This window comes from Lepidochelys olivacea (genome assembly GCF_965140295.1).
Source record: "Lepidochelys olivacea isolate rLepOli2 genome assembly, chromosome: 8".
Classification (NCBI taxonomy): domain Eukaryota; kingdom Metazoa; phylum Chordata; order Testudines; family Cheloniidae; genus Lepidochelys; species Lepidochelys olivacea.
In genome coordinates this window covers 89,858,844-89,877,118 of record NC_140418.1, presented here as the reverse complement: position 1 = coordinate 89,877,118, position 18,275 = coordinate 89,858,844, and the positions used below count along the sequence as shown (strand labels likewise).

Here is an 18,275-nt window from a genome sequence, read left to right as displayed (position 1 = left end):
GAACTTTCTAGAACTAATTAAGTCAGGCAGGCTAATTAGGACACCTGTAGCCAATTCGGAAGCTGCAAGAATTAATTAAGGCTAATCGGGACGCTTGGCTTAAAAAGGCTGTCACCCCAGTTAGTGGGGTGTGTGCGTAAGGAGCTGGGACTGAGGCGATGTGCTGCTGGAGGACTGAGGAGTACAAGCGTTAAGACATCAGGAGGAAGGTCCTGTGGGAAAGTGTTGGGAGGAGGCCAAGGGGAAGTAGCCCAGGGAATTGTAGCTGTCATGCAGCTGTTGCAGGAGGTACTCTAGACAGCTGCAGTCCACAGGGCCCTTGGCTGGAACCTGGGGTAGAGGGCGGGCCCAGTTTTCCCCCCCAAACCTCCCAATTCCTGACCCAACACAGGAGCTTCCACCAGAGGTGAAGGTCTCTGAGATGGTCCCCAACCCGCATGGTGGATCAGCAGAAACTGCGGGGATCGTTCTTATCTTTTCCCCCTCACACCCCCCATGCTGGCCAGTGATGAGGTTATCTGAATGAACGGCAGATTTGAGCCATGAAAGTAGCCAAACTGAGGGCTGTCGTGAATCTCTGAGGCGAGCAAAATCTGCAAATAAGCGCAGGACCCACCAAGGTAGAAGAGGAACTTTGTCACATACCATACTATCAAACATCCTGCAGAGCATTAGTTTATAATGAATGCAGATGGGAAGAGCTGTTTTTAAAGTGATCTTTCCTTTTATAATTGAAAATAGAAGAATCTCAGGCTACAGTCTGTCAACAGTGTGACATGAAACAGGAGATTGATGTTCAGATTTGATCCATTAATCCCAGGCTGGTAGTCTGGGGATGCTTCCATCTTTGAGAGGATGGTGGCTTTGGTTTTGCTCTTCCCGTGGCCGCAAGACTGGGTTTGCATAACCAGGGATGACCTTTGAGAAGAATGTTTGGGTTGTGACCCGCAACAAGTGAGGCTTGCAAGATAGGGAGGGAGATGCTTCTGTTGGGGAGCTGGAAGGACCTGCTGTCAGACAGCAGCACCATTGCACGTAAGGTGACGGCCAATTCAGTGTCCTTTCACGAAAACCTGAGATTAAAACCCTCATTGCCCTCATCTTGGGGCTGCAGTGCTATATTCTGAAGTTGCAGACTAGCTGTGAGTAGCCCTCGTCTACTGAAAAGCTATGGAGGAGTAGGAGGGCCATGATGTTTCATTAAGCTGTACCCAGGGTGAGCAACCCGCAGTAAGAGCAGTTAGGTTTAGTGAAGCAAAAACAAACTGAGAAGCTGTTTGTTTGTTTGTGTGTGTTTGTTTTTAAAGTAAACTACTAAGTACTTTAGAATATAACAGTGTTTAAATGTCAATGGTATGTATTCTGGTCTAGCAGATCAGTGATGGATTCTTTACTTTGTTCTCTTTTAGGCTACAGGGCAGCCATATGAACAGTATGCAAAGATGATCTTCATGGAGCTAAATGATGCCTGGTCAGAATTTGAAAACCAAGGCCAAAAGCCTTTGTATTAACATACTTTCTCAGATCTGTGCTCGTGCTTATATAGTCTCTGATCACAACTTTGCGATTTTCACAGATTACCAAAATTTGGAAGTTTCAAAATTGCTCATGAACCTACCACTTATCACGAAGAACAAAATGGGTGTTTCCTCATACATACATCACACACATTTCAAAAACACAGGAGAATTTTAGCCACATGTCTCCTAAAGGGACCTGTGTCACTAAAATTGCTCATAATACTTTGGAAGCTTATCCCATACTTCCAGAGTTAAGTGGGGTGAGGGAGGAACGCATTCTAGACAAAGGTGGAACTGTTTTGTGTTGGGACACTTGACGTCCCACTTCTGACAATGAATTATAATGAGACACAGCACTGCAACTGAGTGCAATAACTGGACAGTATGTCCAAGCTGAGATCCAAATGTAAGTGTTCGGCTCCAGGGACCTGGTTTAGGCACACTTAATAATAATTAATAACCATTTGATATCTAATCACTTTTAGGATATTCTCAAAGGCAAAGCTGAGGAACAGGATAAGTCAATATGGCAATTTAACGCCTTAAGCAGAGAACTGTACTTCACATTACAGCCAAGCAGTGAAATATTTAGAACAAAGTCTACGGCATCATAGAGCAGAGTGACTTAAACTGAAGATCAAATATTTGATGATACACCAGCCTAAGCTAAACACCTGTCAAGACACAATGTTCAGGGAAAAGTGAACTGTGTGGGCGTGGGGCAAGTCCATAGTTGTAGAACGTGAATGGTAAGGTTTTACCACATTCCTGGTGAAGCTCTACCCATAAGTAGAACGGTCTGGTAGCCCATGTTTTTTAAGATTGCTGTGTCAGTTATACTGCTGCTTCAGAAGCTTCCCACATTAGTTAAAAACATTTCCCACTTGAGGGTTCGGAAGATCTTGCATCAACGTGTTTTATCAATTCCAGCCAACTGTCCAAAAGTTTCTCAGAGCAGTTGGGGAAGGAGTCATGATAGAAATGGGATCTGTTACCACTTCACTCTTCAGATCACAGTATGCAAGTTATCCAGGCATGTGGAATTTGTCTGGCCTTTTGAGGTAACAACAGGGCAGTTTGTATATTTGAGTTGCATTGGTCTGAAGCAATAATGGCAACATACAGGCATTTCTGATGCTGAAGCCTTTCTTATCTAGTTATGCAGCAAATTACTTTGACCCAGACTATTTTTCCTTTTGTAAAGTAACTAGAAATAATGGTTTATTGACCACACTTCATGGATGAGATGAAATCTCCTATCTGCTTTAGCTTTAAAAGTTCAGCATATGCATAGGATGGGCAGAAAGGTTTCCATATTAATTCTTTAAGGAAAAGATCTATATCTGATGTGAAAAGCTTTGGAAAGCTGATGTTTTTAAAGACAATCCACTTTTGTTTATTTACTTTAAATTTTAATTTTCCAGTGGCAAAATATTTACAGCAAAGGCAACATGTCAAAAGACATTATTTTCTGTATAAAACTTCATCTTTTTGTTGTATTGGTCCATTATTTATTACCATGAACTGACAATGTGATACCAACACACTTTTCCTTTTTATATGCAAGACCTCAAAATGTTCAAGATAACCATAACAAATGATGTTATTTATTAACATATTATGAAATGTTTTTGATCCAGTATGTGCTTGTCTTATTTAAAAAGATAACTGGAATGTGAATCATGTTCCTGTGGTTTGTTGATTTATTTTGTTTCTTATTCACGTTTGTAGATATTGTGTGAACTATGCCTATATAATAAAAGGATCTCATTGATGTAATGTACTTTTTTTTTTTTTTAAATGATAAACTACATTAGCTTTGTATCAAGTTTGTCATGGCAGAGAGCTCTGGGTAACTCAGTAATGTTCACAAAATACAAACCATCCAAATTTTAACTTTGATTCTTCTCCAACCTTTTTTGGATGCATGAAAGTTTTGGGACCTACTTATCTCAGAATTAGTTAACTCTGCAATTTAATTTATTTTCCTATCTCGTAGTGACAGAGCTTATCAATGTTCAGGTTTACTGTTTGTCTAAAATTATTGTAATATTTTTTGTAAATATGCTATATACTCAAAATGTGACTAGTCTAAAACATTTGTGTATATATACTAAAAAGCTCAAATTCAATAAATTCAGGTATGTGCTGTGCTTGTAAAGAAACATCCACTTTATTACTCTGAATACAATTTTTGGGAATAAAACTGTGTAAATATAGTATAAGCAGGACCCTTAGTGATGAAGTTAAAACTGTATTTTGCAAGATTTTTACATGTGACTAAACAGACCGCCTTTTAATCACTTCTCAGGAGGAATGGACCCACTCAGCTATGCACCTGAAGTAACTATTGCTATTTTTTCCTGGAGAAACAAATCAACACTGGGTGCTCCCTAGAGACTTATGTATAGGCTACATTTCCTCTAGAGCAATGGTTTTCAAACTTCTTAGGCTGCGTACCCTTTTCCAAATAACGTAGTTTACCACATACTTCCATCTGAGATAGCAAGAGGCAATGTGGAGGGGCATGTGTACCCCTCCCCCCTGAGATTTTTGCCTTCCATTTAGCAACAGCTAATACAGGTTTTTAAACTGGGGGGCACAGAGGAACATGGGAGGGAAGGGAAGCAACAATCCCAGGGGGCTCAGGCCAGCCCCACCCCACCCCACAAGGTTAGAAGGTGCAAAAATTGTAACTCAAAGGAGTAACTGGCATCACTACGTATCTTCTCCTCTTCTCTTCTCCCCTCCCCCCCCAAAAAAATTCCTCTGTGCCCCCCTAGCAGGGCATGCCCCACAGTTTGAAAACCTCTGTACTAAATAAAATGTGTTGTACCCCTGATGAGAGGTGGTACATATACCCCAGTTTGAAAACCACTGCTTTAGCGCAAACAAGCTGCATGAGGAAGTTAGTTTGCTTTTGGTTTCCATTGCTGAAGACAGATTAATAGGGCAATAATATCTTGAGGTATATGAAGAACAGGTATATTGGGGGGAAAATACACAACTAGAAAATGACTTTTAAAAAGCAAAAATTATTTTAAAAAACCCAAGAGGCCAGAGTCTGATTTCATTTACGTATATATCTATACAAGTGTTTAGATGGGGGTAAGTAGAAATCCAGTTTTGTAGGTTTGTACTTGCCGTGATTATGGCTTTGTGCCTATTGCCATGTCTACACTACCAACTTTGGTCAATGTAAGCTATGTTGGTGGGAAGCGGCTGCAGTTACTGTGTTGCGTGTGTGCGTGCACTTGGCTGCTTGGGTCAGCGCTGCATGTACTTACCAGGAATGCTTGTGTCAAAGCACAGTGTGGTGCCCCATGGATAGGTATCCTAATGTGGCACTCACCACCATCTGGTGCACTCTTTCTTTTGGGAAACTTTCGCAATGCATGGTGGGGCAGAAATCAAGTCTTGTAGATGTGACTGGGAGCTAGGGGTCAAGTTTCCATTGTGCAGTTTTATCTGTACCATAATAACATCCCCATCCTGTAGCTTTTTGTGTGTTTTTAAATCCTACAAACCCCTGTGGCACTCTTTGCTTCCCTACCATCTCTGACAGAGCTCTGCACTATTCTCCTGAACGTTGCAAACACAGGACCAAGGATCTCTACAATTTGCAAAGCCCCAGGGAGAACCACAACAAGGGGGAGGCATGACTATTTCTTCAAGGACAGATTGCTGAGGGATGTAGTGAAAACCAAACCCCTGCTCAGCCCCAGGCCCTGCCCCCACTCCACCCCTTCCCCCAAGGCCCCACCCGACTTCTTCCTGCTCCACCTCACCACTCCTCTTTCCGCCCCCTCCCCGCTCCTCCCCCTCCCTCCCAGCGTCTCCTGCATGCTGCTGAACAGCTGTTCCCCAGCCTGCAGGAGGTGCTGGGAGGGAGGGGGAGGAGTTGATCAGCGGCACCTGCCCACTCCCTAGAGTACTCTCGCGAACCCCAGTTTGAGAAACACTAGTCTACAGTATTTATATTGGCTGCCTAAGCCAAAGAAGGACAAGCCTAAGAAGCCACATTATGTCCTGGTGCATCTCTCTCTCTCCTTTTTGCTGGGGAGACTCCTGGGCCATTCTCCTGTCCACTTTTTTTCTTTTCCATGGTGTTTGCTGTATTCACCCACCAGATACTCTGAGCTCAGTCCATGTAGCACTGGCTTGCAGGATCTTATTGACCATAGTCTCCCATGTTCTCTTCTTTCTCCTACCATACCTCCAAGTACCCTATTCATAGGAACCCTGAGCGTAGGGTGGGGAGCCTTTCCCATAGGAATCCTCACCCTAGCTCCAAGTATCCTACCTATAGGAATACTAACCCTAAGGTGGAAAGCCCTCTCCATAGGAACCCGAACCCAAGCTCCTACTACACTCTCCCTAGGAACTACAACCCTAGGACAGAATGCCCTACCCCCAAATACTCTACCCAGAGGAACCCTAATGCTAGCAGATTTGGGTGTAGGATGGGGCACCTTTGAAGGCTGCATGGCTACAGATAAAATAGACAGATGTATCTTATTTACAGTCCCAATGGAAAGCAAAAGTTAAGTTTCAGAGTGCTCTTTCCTTTTCCCCACAAAATTTTTATGTAAGCCATACTTATCGACACTTCAACTTTGGAGTGCCCCAGTACAGCCCTCCAGCCACAGCCAGGGGGAGCATGGCCCACCAGGGTGAGGTTGGGGTGAAATGAAGAGGGAATTTTTTGGTTGAATGAAACAATAAAATCGTGACCCCTATTTCCATGGGTACAGAACCAGGCAACAGTACAGAGTACTGGCACTATTTTCTACCAGCAGTGGTGATTTTATCTGGTATCTCCTGAGGGTCAGACACGCAGAGAGCACAAATGCTGCTGGTTCCCGAAGCCTTCTGGGCTGGTATGCTGTTGTCTAGTTTATTGCAGCAGTACCAGCTGACCTGATGGCGGAGTGGTGCAGTAAAGCTGCCCACTGTGGAGGAAGAAATAAGGCTGCCATCCCTTCAGGAGAGGATTGCAGAGTACCTCCTGAAAAGTTTAATTGAAAGATCTTAGGAGGATATGAAGGCCTTCCCTATGTACATGAACAAACTACTCCGCATACCTGCCCTGCCCAACCCCACAGGTCAAAGGAGAGCGGATAACAACTCTCTGAGCATACCCCCTCTAAGTGCAGGGTGCTAGTCCCATGTGTATCCACAATGATTACCTTAGCAGCAGCCTTGACTTGGGCTCACACCCTGCAATTCTACTACCTCAGGACCAAGAACAGCAGTAATGGGTGACCAAGCAGCATCATTAAACCAAAGTATCACTTATTTAGAACAAATGAACTTAAGAGAAAATAAATCTTTAAAATAAACCAGCCTAAGTATGCCTGCTTTTCCCTAATGCTCACCATTCCCAGGATGTGGGAAATCCCCATTCCTTCAAATTCCCTCTGCAGAGTCTGCCCGCCTAGACAGCTGCTCCCCACTGAATGCCCTTCTCCTACTCAGTACTTTTTAACTCTAGGTTTTTAGTCTCTAGTTACCAGCCTGGCAAAACAAGGCTTATGCTGTCCTGGAGACAAGATACAGGATCTTGAAACTGGCCATACTATCTTCCTAATGTGCACCATATCTGACCTCTCAGTCCTCATCCTCAAAGGAAACCTAAACACCACCTTCAAAAGGCTAGCCTAGGAACTTTAATTCATAACTCTGCTAGGCTCCAAAAATTATGGACATAATAAAGACATTGGATTTATGGCTCATTACAACAATCTATAAGCCAATAACACTCCTTTGTCTTGACACTTAAATGGTCTTTTCAACGTGTTAACTCCTTTTCTGTTCCACCCTTGTATTTAGCTCTAACACTCTGGGCCAGTCTACATTTAAAACACTGCATTGGCACAGCTGTGCCACTGTAGTGCTTTAATGAAGACACTCTAAGATGATGGGAGAGAGCTCTTACGTCAGCATAGTTAATCCACCTTCCTGAGAGGTGGTAGCTATGTTGGTGGGAGACTCTCTCCAGCTGACATAGTGCTGTCTACATGGGGGGTTAGGTCGGTTAGAACTGTGGCTCAGGGATGGATTTTTCATACTCTGAGTGAAGTAGTTTTACTGATATAGGTCTGTAGGGTAGACCAGACCTCTGAGTGCCTTTCCCAGACCTGAAGAAGAGCTCTGTGTAGCTCCAAAGCTTGTCTCTTTCACCAACAGAAGTTGGTCCAATAATAGATATTACCGCACCTGCCTTGTCTCTGCTGTGTACATACCTATTTGTATCTGGAAAGACATTGTTTTGCCTTCTTGTGCAATTCCCACTGAATTCAAGCAGTCTAGGCATATAATAAATACTGCCCTAACCCCACTAAGAATTAGCCCAGTGCATTCACACAAGAAAGTCTTTTAACCCGATATCGAGTAACTTCCCCTCATTGACCTGGTCCCATTGGTACATATCAGTATTCATAGGTTAATACACTGCAGTTCCTACAGTATTCATAACATTTCATATTGCCTCCATTTCTATCAAACATACACCAAGAACAGTGGAATGTGTAATTCTCAGTTGCCACAAAGTCTACCAATTTGTTTTGTTTTGCTACGTTCATCCTTCTCTACTCCTACTGCGCTACCATACAAATGGCAAACCCATTTAATGGGCCCATGTCAGTGACTGTGACTTTAAGCAAGACTGATCTAATGAAGTAATACATTGTAGTGCACCTGGATAATCTTGATGCTGGTTTTCTATAGGAGACAAATTAATAAACTTGGTGCTCATGTTTCAATTAGGTGGCAACCCCTGATCCGGATTTGCAGTACCTCTGGTTCAAACCACCAGTGGGCTGTAGAGCACAACTTTATTATTAAATTCAAACCAGCTGACTTCTGGCGGACTGTTTCCTTAGATGAGCCAAGTCAGGACAGGGTGACCGGTACTAAGTGTGAAAAATCAGGACAGGAGTGGGGAAAGGGGGGGGGGTAATAGGAGCCTATATATGAAAAAGCCCCAAATATCGGGACTGTGCCTATAAAATGGGGACACCTGGTCACATTAAGTCGGGGCAACACTACAAGACGGCTCCTAGAAAAATAACTTTTCCCGGTGGCTTTCAGGTGAGGACTGCAGGCCTTGTCTACCGGCTTTTCCTGCAAGACTCTAGTAGGGCTGATGGGGGAAGGAGCAGGACAAGGAGAGCAAACAGAAGCAAAGCCTGAGGCTGCTGCTGCAGCAGCAATTTGTATTCAGCCTGCTCAAGACTCTTGTGCCCCCAAGGCTTATTACACTGAAACACCTGGGAGAGAAAAAGTCTCCCCGGGACAGGGTCCGCCGCCGGCCCCCAAGGCAGCTCGCCCGGAAACGCCCCGGGCCTGGTCGCCCTCCCTCTGCAGCCGGCCTAGGCGAAGGGGCTCGCTGGGGACGAGCCCAGGCGCCGGAGATTTCCGCGGGCTCGGCTCCGAACAGCCTCGTTGTTTCAGTGGGACCCGAGGGTTGGTTCCCCGGGGGCGGAGGGGGAATAAAGCACCCGCCAGATCCGCGGGGCGGGGCACGTGGACAAGCGCGGCTGCCGCGGCGGGAACGGACACGGGCTCCCCCTTCTGGGGCGGCCGGGGCGGGGCGGGGCGGGCCTGGGGGGTCGCGCGTGGGGAAGCGGCAGCCTCGCGCCGCGGGCCCTTTAATGGCTCCCGCCCCCTGTGGCCACGTGGGGCCGGGGCCGGGGCGGGGTGTCTCCGTTAGCGGAAGCCGGAAGTAGCCGCAGCCCGCAGATCCGCTCGGCGCCCCGGAAAGCGGAGCTCGCGCTACAGTCTCTGCGCCCCGCGACCATGGCGGGGGTGAAAGGTACCGAGCGGCGCGCCGCAGCCCCGCGCGGGGGCGGCCGAGGCCTGCCCCGGAGACTTTCCCCCAGGCTCCTGGGGAGCTCCCGAGTGTCCCCCGAGCCTCGTCAGCCCCCGATTCCTCCCCCCCGAGCCTCGTCAGCCCCCCGTCACCCTCCTCAGCACCGATTCCTCCCCTTGTCATCCCCCGATCCCCCCTTGCGAGCCTCATCACCCCCCGATTCCTCCCCCCCGATTCCTCCCCTCATCACCCCCGATTGACTCCAAGCCTCGTCAGCCCCCCTCCTCCCCTCGTCACCCCCCGATTTCCCCCTCGAGCCTCGTCACCCCCCGATTCCTCCCCCGATCCTCCCCACGAGCCTCGTCACCCCCCGATTCCTCCCCCCCGATTCTCCCCACGAGCCTCGTCACCCCCCGATTCCTCCCCCCCGATTCTCCCCTCGAGCCTCGTCACCCCCGATTCCTCCCCCCCGATTCTCCCCTCGAGCCTCGTCACCCCCCGATTCCTCCCCCCCGATTCTCCCCTCGAGCCTTGTCACCCCCCGATTCCCCCCTCCTCCCCCTTCCGAGCCTCGTCAGCCCCCGATTCCTCCCCTTGTCACCCCCGATTCCTCCCCCCCGATTCCTCCCCCGAGCCTTGTCACCCCCTCCTCCCCTCGTCACCCCCAATTCCCCCGACTCCCCCTTCCGAGCCTCGTCACCCCCCGATTCCTCCCTCCCAGCCTCGTCACCCCCCGATTCCTCCCTCCCAGCCTCGTCAGCCCCCGATTCCTCCCCTTGTCACCCCTGATTCCTCCCCCCCGATTCCTTCCCTCGTCACTCCCCGATTCCTCCCCCCGAGCCTCATCAGCCCCCTCCTCCCTTCGTCATCCCCCGATTCCTCCCTCGAGCCTTGTCACCCCCTCCTCCCCTCGTCACCCCCCGATTTCCCCCGATTCCTCCCCCTGAGCCTCGTCACCCCCCGATTCCTCCCCCTGAGCCTCGTCACCCCCCGATTCCTCCCCTTGTCACCCCCCGATCCCTCCTTCCGAGCCTTGTCACCCCCCGATTGCCCCCCGAGCCTCGTGAGGCCCCCTCCTCCTCTCCCACCCCCCTTGTCCCTCCGATCCCCCCCCACAAGCCTCGTCACCCCCCGATTCCTCTCGTCGTCACCCCCAATTCCTCCCTCCCCCGAGCCTCGTAACCCCTCTGATTCCGAGCCTCGTCACCCCCCGATTCCCTGCCCTCAACCTTTCTATCCTCCCGAGTTTTGTCACTCATGATCCCCTTCCCCTGATTCTCCTCACCCCCTGCTTCCTCCTCTCCCAGACACCCTACACTCCTGAGTCTGGACATCCTGATCTCCACCCCCCCCCCCACCCCCTAGTCTCCTCACACACACCCTCGCTAATTCCTCCTCTTTGAGCCACTGTATTCCTGAGCTGAGCTTGGACACCCAGATTCCCCCCTACCACTGCCCCGGCCCCCCAGCCACGGGACCCTTCAGAGCCTGGACTAGGGTATTGTCCTGGAGTCTCCAGGATTTAAAGATTATGTTATGTGATGAAATCTCCAGGAATTTGCCCAACCAAAGTTGGCAACCCTAGCCTGGACACCCTGATTCTCCTCTCCCCGCCGCAAGCCTGGGCACCTCAATTGCCTCCCCCACCACCACCGTGATACTCTCCTGAGCCTCATCGTTCCTGATCTTGCCCCCTCAGCCACGGTACCCTCCCGAGCCTCGACACGCAAATTGCCCCCCCCCCCGAGCTTGGACACCCCAGTTCCCTCCTGTGAGGCTTGTCACCCCTCGATTCCCTCCCTGCCCAGTCATGATACCCTCTCAAGCCTTGTCACTCTTGATTTGCCCCCACCCTGAGCCTGGACACCCTGATTCCTCCTCCTGAGCCACAACATTGCTGAGTTCCTCCTGTTCCCTCCTCCCGAGCCTCGTTGCCTCTCCCTCACTGGGTTGTCCTTGTTCCTCCTCACGTCGCTCTCCCCCTTGCCCCTTTCAGTCTCCCTGACATCCCCGATTCTCCCATTCCTTCTGTCCTGGACCCACCTCCATTTCTCCCCACTGTTCCCCCTCGCCTCCGAGTCTGGACACCCCCAGTTCTCCCTTGTGGCCCCCTCACACACCTCTGATTCTTCCTCATCCTCCCTGCCCCCGAATCTGGTCCCCCTCAGTTCTCTGGATCCCCTGTTTCTCGTTTTGCCTCCAGAGTAGCTCTCCAGCTCCCGCACCCTTCCGCAGGTGTTCCCTAGATGACTAGATGTCCCAATTTTATAGGGACAGTCCGGATTTTTGGGTCTTTTTCTTATATAGGCTCCTATTACCCTCCACCCCCATCCTGATTTTTCACACTTGCTGTCTGGTCACCCTAGTGTTCCCTGAAGTGGCTGACATCTGTAAAAGTTGTGAATAATTTTGGAAGGCTTGAAGTGATGTTACAAAAGGCCTTATCCTCAAAGATCAGGATCCAATGATACCTTGGCCTTTTTTACCTTGGGGGTAATGAGAGAGACTTGCTGGTTTCATTTTTTGCTTTCCATGCACTCTTAGGTTGCTGCAGTGTGTGGATTGCAAACAATGTAGGGAATGGTTTAAAGTCTAATAAAAGCCTTATTTGTGTTGTGGTGTGTCTTGATTTCACAAGGTATAAAAATGCTATTATTAGATTTTAATGAAACTTTAAAAAGAGTAAAAATCCCTTAAATTCTATTTTGAAGCATCAATAAGTTGTTGCTATGGTCATTCAATGAAGAATATGGTATCAAGAGCAGAAAAGGTGCAGAATAAAAATCAAACGAATGAGGAATGTATCTGCTACAATTATCAATTGTAACCAAGTCACACAATGAATTGAAATAATGAATCACTTTGCATTGCAGCTGCTGATTCAAGTCAAGGGCAGTTTTTACTGAGTCTTGGAGAAAGTGTTGCTGTGACAATGTCAGGGTGCCTTCCTCTTAAAGTTATAATAATTATTGTTTTGTTTTGAGTTTTCAGCATAACAGTCCATTTCTTTGTTCTTGTACAGCCCTTGTTGGTTTATCCTTCAGTGGAGCCATTGGTCTAACGTTTCTTATGTTGGGATGTGCCCTAGAATATTATGGGTAAGAAATAATTCAGTTCAAAAACAAAAATTGACTTTGTTCTAACTTTGTGTTCTTGAACTGCCCATGTAAATACACATATGCAGTCTAGCTGTATGTCGGTCCCATGTAATTTGGAGTATGCACATTTAACCATTGTTTTATTAGCTAAAAGGTAAGTTCAGTAGTTAACTAAGAATTGTGGATTCTGATTGGATGGCTTTGTAACCCATTTAGCTTTGCATTATGATTATTCATGTTAAACCTACTGTCCTAGAACACCATTGTAAGGTCCAGAACCAACAGTTGGTAATGGGGCTATAGTTATTGTAAATCCACTATTTTCATTGATGTTTAACTCCTGTAAAAACTGGAGTAAAATCATTGTACACTGAGTCTCGGGTAGCAATATAGTATTGTTTAATGAGTCTGTAATTTTAACTTTGTAGTAGTATTTTTGCAATAGATTTCTCTAGTATTGATTTGATTTTAATATTTTACTGATTTTATTAAAATAGTAATACTGAATGGAGTAGAGGTGAATTTATCTGACATTCACAAGCAGCATTAAAAAAAATACAAATGATATTTAAATTTTACTAATTCTAAACAACAACCAGATGGTTTATTTTTGAAAAAGTATATAAAAATAACTGTAAAATTCACTGAGTTTTAAGATTAACTATTAGATATACCTTGTCCAATAGTGACTAAACATGCTTACATATCAATTGTTTTCTGATAATCAAAAGGCTAAAAAGTAGGTTATTTAGTACAAACATTGGTCCTGATCTTACAAAGACACACACACTTAATTTTGTGTATGTGAAAATCTCTTTGAAATCTATAAAGTTGTCTGTCTGATTTGATTTCAATGTGAAAAGTAACTTTTTCTTTTTGGGGCTTTTTCTCCCACAGTGTGTACTGGCCCCTGTTTGTCTTGATATTTTACGTCCTTTGTCCCATTCCTCACTTCATTGCAAAAAGAGTAAGCGATGACACTGATGCCGCTAGCAGTGCCTGCAGGGAATTGGCATATTTCTTCACAACTGGAATTGTTGTTTCTGCCTTTGGAATGCCTATAATTCTTGCACGTGTTGAAGCGGTACGTTCTGCTGACTCTTTCTTATGATAAGAAACTTACTACTGTTGCACATTTGTTGACAGTTCTCATGCCCCTGCCTAGCTTATATTGTTGCTCTTTTCAGCTCAAATCTTGGGAGTCATTTTTGTTCATGAACTTTCATTTCCATCCCTTATGATCCTTAACTAGTCTGCTTACTCCCATTTCCAGAATTCTTGATAGTGGCTCTTCTGAAATCTGTATCTATGCCTGTTCCTTTCCTGTCTTGGGTATTACAGCTCTCTTATTCTGGTTTTCTAAAAATTCTGTTTACTGCAATTTAGGGTTTCCAAAATTATGTGGCCAAAATGAAATTCTTGCTTAAAGAAATTACCTTCCTGGTTTTCAAAACATTCCACAGACTTGCTCTGCCCTACCTTTTATCCACCCACTAACTCCATTCCTCTCTGCCCCATCCCTGAGCTGCTCCTCTGTGGGATGGATTCAGTCTGACACTGGTTCTTTGCCATGTACGTGGAGCTCTTTCCTCTCTGCTGCTAAACTACTGAAACACTTTTTTTCTTAATATCACTTTATAGACTTCCTCTTCTGCTTAGGCTTTTGTACGCTTCATTTTAATGTATTTTGTAATGCTCTGTATGAAGGACACTATATAAAAACAGTTTTATTTGGGCATAAGCTTTCGTGAGCTAAAGCCCACTTCATCAGATGCATGCAGTGGAAAAATACAGTATTTTCTACTGCATGCATCTGATGAAGTGGGTTTTAGCCCACGAAAGCTTATGCCCAAATAAATTTGTTAGTCTCTAAGGTGCCACAAGTCCTCCTTGTTCTTTTTGCTGATACAGACTAACACGGCTACCACTCTGAAACCTATATAAAAACAAATTGTTTTAGCAATTGTAGGTTTTTGACAGTAGGCAAAACCAGAAATGCCCACAAGAGGGTACTCTAATCCCTAGCAACATCTCCTAAGTGCAAAATATTTTTAACACTGGGGCATGGGATTGTTTGGCTACAAAAAGCTATTGCTATTTATTTTTGCAAATTATTGTTCATTGTTATTCCTTGCCTTGATTTTATGGAATATCTTCCAATTTGTAATGCATAAAAGCTAGGAGAAAGCATTGAGTTTGAAAGAATTCTCTGTATACTGTATTATATGTTCGCCAAGAGGATTATGCTTTAAGATAATTATTTAGTTCTGAAAGATAATGTATTAAAGAAGACTGTCTAATGAAGGGAGAATTTATAAGTATAATACTAGTTATTTCAGTGGTTGCTAATTGAATGCTTGAACTGAATCAATTGTTTGTTGGTCTTGTCCCTTATGCTTTTAGCACCCATGTGTAATATTTCATTTAGCTTATCTAATGCATGAAAGTAACATAGAACTGTACACGTTATGTAAACCAAATAAGGATTTTTTTTCTTCTCATCTTGTATTTCAGATCAAGTGGGGAGCCTGTGGTCTTGTGCTAGCTGGCAACACAGTCATTTTTCTTACCATTTTAGGCTTTTTTCTTGTATTTGGTAGAGGAGATGACTTTAGCTGGGAGCAGTGGTAGGACTTCACTGTAATGATGGTGATATGCAACACACATGTTTATATACTGTATATATGTATGTGTGTGTGTTGGAATGTTTGTACCTACATATGTAGCCTTATGCTATCCGAACATAATTATGCTTTTTTACAGTTGTATGTCAGCCAAATTAAGGGCAAAGAGCCTTCTGACAGCTTTTTTTAAATAGGTACAGAATAAGCTGAAATCACAATTGCTAAATCTGTCCTTAAATCTTTGTTTACACAGTGTGCACTATTTTATTGATTTTTAGTTTTTCATTTTGATAGAATACTATTGGTATCTATGTTGGAAGTCAGCTATCATATCTGACATTTTTAACAGCATAATCAAAATGGGCCTATATATTGACTATACTGTTTAGTCTCCTGGTTTCGCTAACTTGATTAACTTCCGTTTTGTGACTAGGATGGAACAAATATTTGCCTTTGTATTCAAATAATTGTAATTTTCAGTAGCTTGTTCTCTCAGTTTAAAAAAAAAAACCCATTGAATACCTATAATAGCTGCTGCCAAGTTTCTCTTTTCTAATCCACGATAAAGGGAGAGTGAGAAGTATTGGATGTTCTAGGATGCTATGTTGTAATTTCTCTGCATTCTCAGGCTCACCTTTGTATTAATGGCCCATAGTGCACCACCAGAACCACATCTGGTCTTGGAACTCACTACTACAGGTAAAGGGAAGTAGAGTCAACAAACACCCTCCCCTCCACTCGTATTCAGCAGTCAACAAATAGAAAAGGAAAATATTGTGTTTTCATCCCACTCTAGTTGTACTGTGGGTGTATGTTGGGGGTAATCTGATAACTCCATTTTAATGTCTTACCATGTTATAAACTGACATTACTTCTTATGTATAGTTTCCCCACCAAAGAAATATTTCAAACTGCTGTCAGAAAGTTTATAATCAGAATGCATTGAACACCTCTGTTGTATTGTGGGTCAAATGCCTGAATTATAAAGAAGTGAAGTGTTCCAGTTAGACGTCTTTAATACAGCAGATACTATAGGACTTGGTATTTCCTCAGTTCTTGTCAATTTTTTTCAAATGCTTTTACTCAAACTCTTACTTTCAACTCTTGTAAGAAAAAATGGTAATATTCAAACAGTACAATATATTTTAAATGTCATTATTCTAATAAACATTTACATAATCACACTATTATTATATTAGCAAATTTTACTACTATAAGACAGTGAATCCTTCAGATTGTGAAGGAAGCATTTAATTTTGTAGAGGTTTATTCTGACGTGACCTTAACTTTAGAGGCATATGTAATAAATTTCAGTACACCTGAAAAGGAGCAAGGAACTAGAAACTCTAGTTTATTTTGTCATAGAAAAATGGGTGCGTCAAATTCTGACATTTGCAATTAGAAGAAACTGAATATTTAGATTGGGTAGATATTTTAATCACCAGTTTTGTGGAATAGCAATTTGAGAACGAACAATTTTCATGCTTGCATATTTGCAACTTATTTATTCATAACTGAATGTTGCCAGCCTGTGAAGATATGGAGAATAAAATACCATGAATAAATATGCAACAGCCATGAAGAGTCTGGCCTATGGAACTGATGTATGCTATCTCCCCTAACCTAGAAAAATATCTGCTCAAGCATTTGATGTCCAAAATAACTTCCCACAATTGACATCCTGTGGATTTCCACACAAATAAAGGCTTAAAAATTCATTACTGCTATGTCAATGCTTTGAGACTGTGGACTTTGGTTTATTCTTCTTATCAATGAAAAAAATGTAAACCGAAAATATTTTTGAAACACAAATAATGCAATGTACTCAAATTTCACTTTGCTGATAGGAATATGTTGCTTATTATATATTTCACATAGATATAGTTTTAAATTTGTTTAGACACAAAACCGTTATTTTATCTTCCAAGTTGAGACTGCACTATATTGATGTGATGAAAGTTTCCACAGCACTGAAGATTAGATGTAGCATTTGCTATTTGCTGCATTTTCAAACTGAAGGAAACTGAAAATCATTAAGTGTATCTGAAACACAATTTTTCTTGTAAAACACTTCCTTAAAGGTTAGTTTTCCTGGCATCTTTAAAATTATCATTGCTAGCCTTCACTGTAGGATATTTAACAGAGGAGTATGATGTCAAACATCAGCAAACGTTCTTGTGTTTTTGTTCATGACTTTCATAATCAAGGCCACTATCCTTATGTGTAAAATTTGTTGCACTATGCTGATTTTAGTGTAGAATGTTATAATTGTAAAATATTACTCAGGGAAGTTACGTGCTCAAATTACGAGTTGAGCTGTTTGAGGAAAATTCACTTTTGGTTTATCTGTTTTGCCTGGATTTTGAAGAAGTAATTTTTTGTATCGCGAATTGCTGTTCTTTCACTCCACCATTTAGTTGAGTGAAAAATAAGAAAAGGATAGTTTAAAGTACAAATGGTGTTGGATCCTGCAGGTAACTAAGCTTGTGAGTTGCCCCATTAAATTTAATGGAACTAATTTGAATAAAGGATTGGTCGCTCGGGGTTTAAATGAATGTTTCATATTTCACTCTTTGGACTTGGTACACAGAAATGAAAAGGATGCACTAAACACATTTCACAGTTACCACTCCAAAGAATTTTCTTTAAGGTGGCGGTGATTTTTTTTTTTTTTTACTCAAAAAGGGGGGTTTGTTGCAGTTCCCTGGAAATAAAGAGACTGTGAGACATTAGCTATCACTATCCCCTTCTTAATCAGCATCAGAAACAATCTTTTAAAAAGAATGGGAGGAACAGAAAACAAGGTCCTACTGAGGCTGCTGTAATGCTTCGAAGACTTTTTGTGTTGCACCTAGCTACCATCAGGGTGGGTACATTACAAATCAGTAGATAGCTGGTTGGAGACAGTAAACATAGTTGGGTGGAGACCGTAAACATTTTTTCCTGAAAAATTACTCCATACGCTAATTCTCACTGTCAGTTTCCATGCAATTATCATCACAGTTTTCCTTTTTTAAAAGAAGTTGAAATAATAGTTAAAGTGAATGAAGAGTTTAAATCTCAGAATTCTCATCTGGCCTCCTTAAATCTAAATTTGCCTGAATTAATCTTTAGTTAAATTATCAGAAGTAGGAAGAAATAACCTTCAGTTTATTTGTTAAGAGCTGTGCTCATTCACAAGAGTCTGGTGCACTGACAGCCACTACTAGGCATAAGAGCA

The 18,275-nt window shown here is 43.8% G+C and overlaps 2 protein-coding genes across 3 annotated transcripts in view; both read left to right on the top strand.

Annotated features, from left to right (window-relative positions):
• The window catches only part of DNAJC6 (DnaJ heat shock protein family (Hsp40) member C6), a 90,675-nt gene extending 87,114 nt beyond the window's left edge, over window positions 1-3,561 (top strand). For both annotated transcript variants that reach the window (XM_084636719.1, XM_084636718.1), the window contains exon 19: window positions 1,410-3,561. In XM_084636719.1, the coding sequence (XP_084492845.1) occupies window positions 1,410-1,511 (102 nt within the window). In that variant the 3' untranslated portion in view covers window positions 1,512-3,561. The remainder of the gene's footprint in view (window positions 1-1,409) is intronic.
• Window positions 3,562-9,198: 5,637 nt separating this feature from the next.
• On the top strand, window positions 9,199-16,773 carry LEPROT (leptin receptor overlapping transcript). The gene is made up of 4 exons (XM_084637367.1): window positions 9,199-9,336; window positions 12,356-12,431; window positions 13,329-13,515; window positions 14,946-16,773. Exons 1-4 carry the CDS (start codon window positions 9,321-9,323, stop codon window positions 15,060-15,062), a joined length of 396 nt encoding a protein of 131 aa, XP_084493493.1. The 5' UTR covers window positions 9,199-9,320; the 3' UTR covers window positions 15,063-16,773.
• Window positions 16,774-18,275: the final 1,502 nt, after the last annotated feature.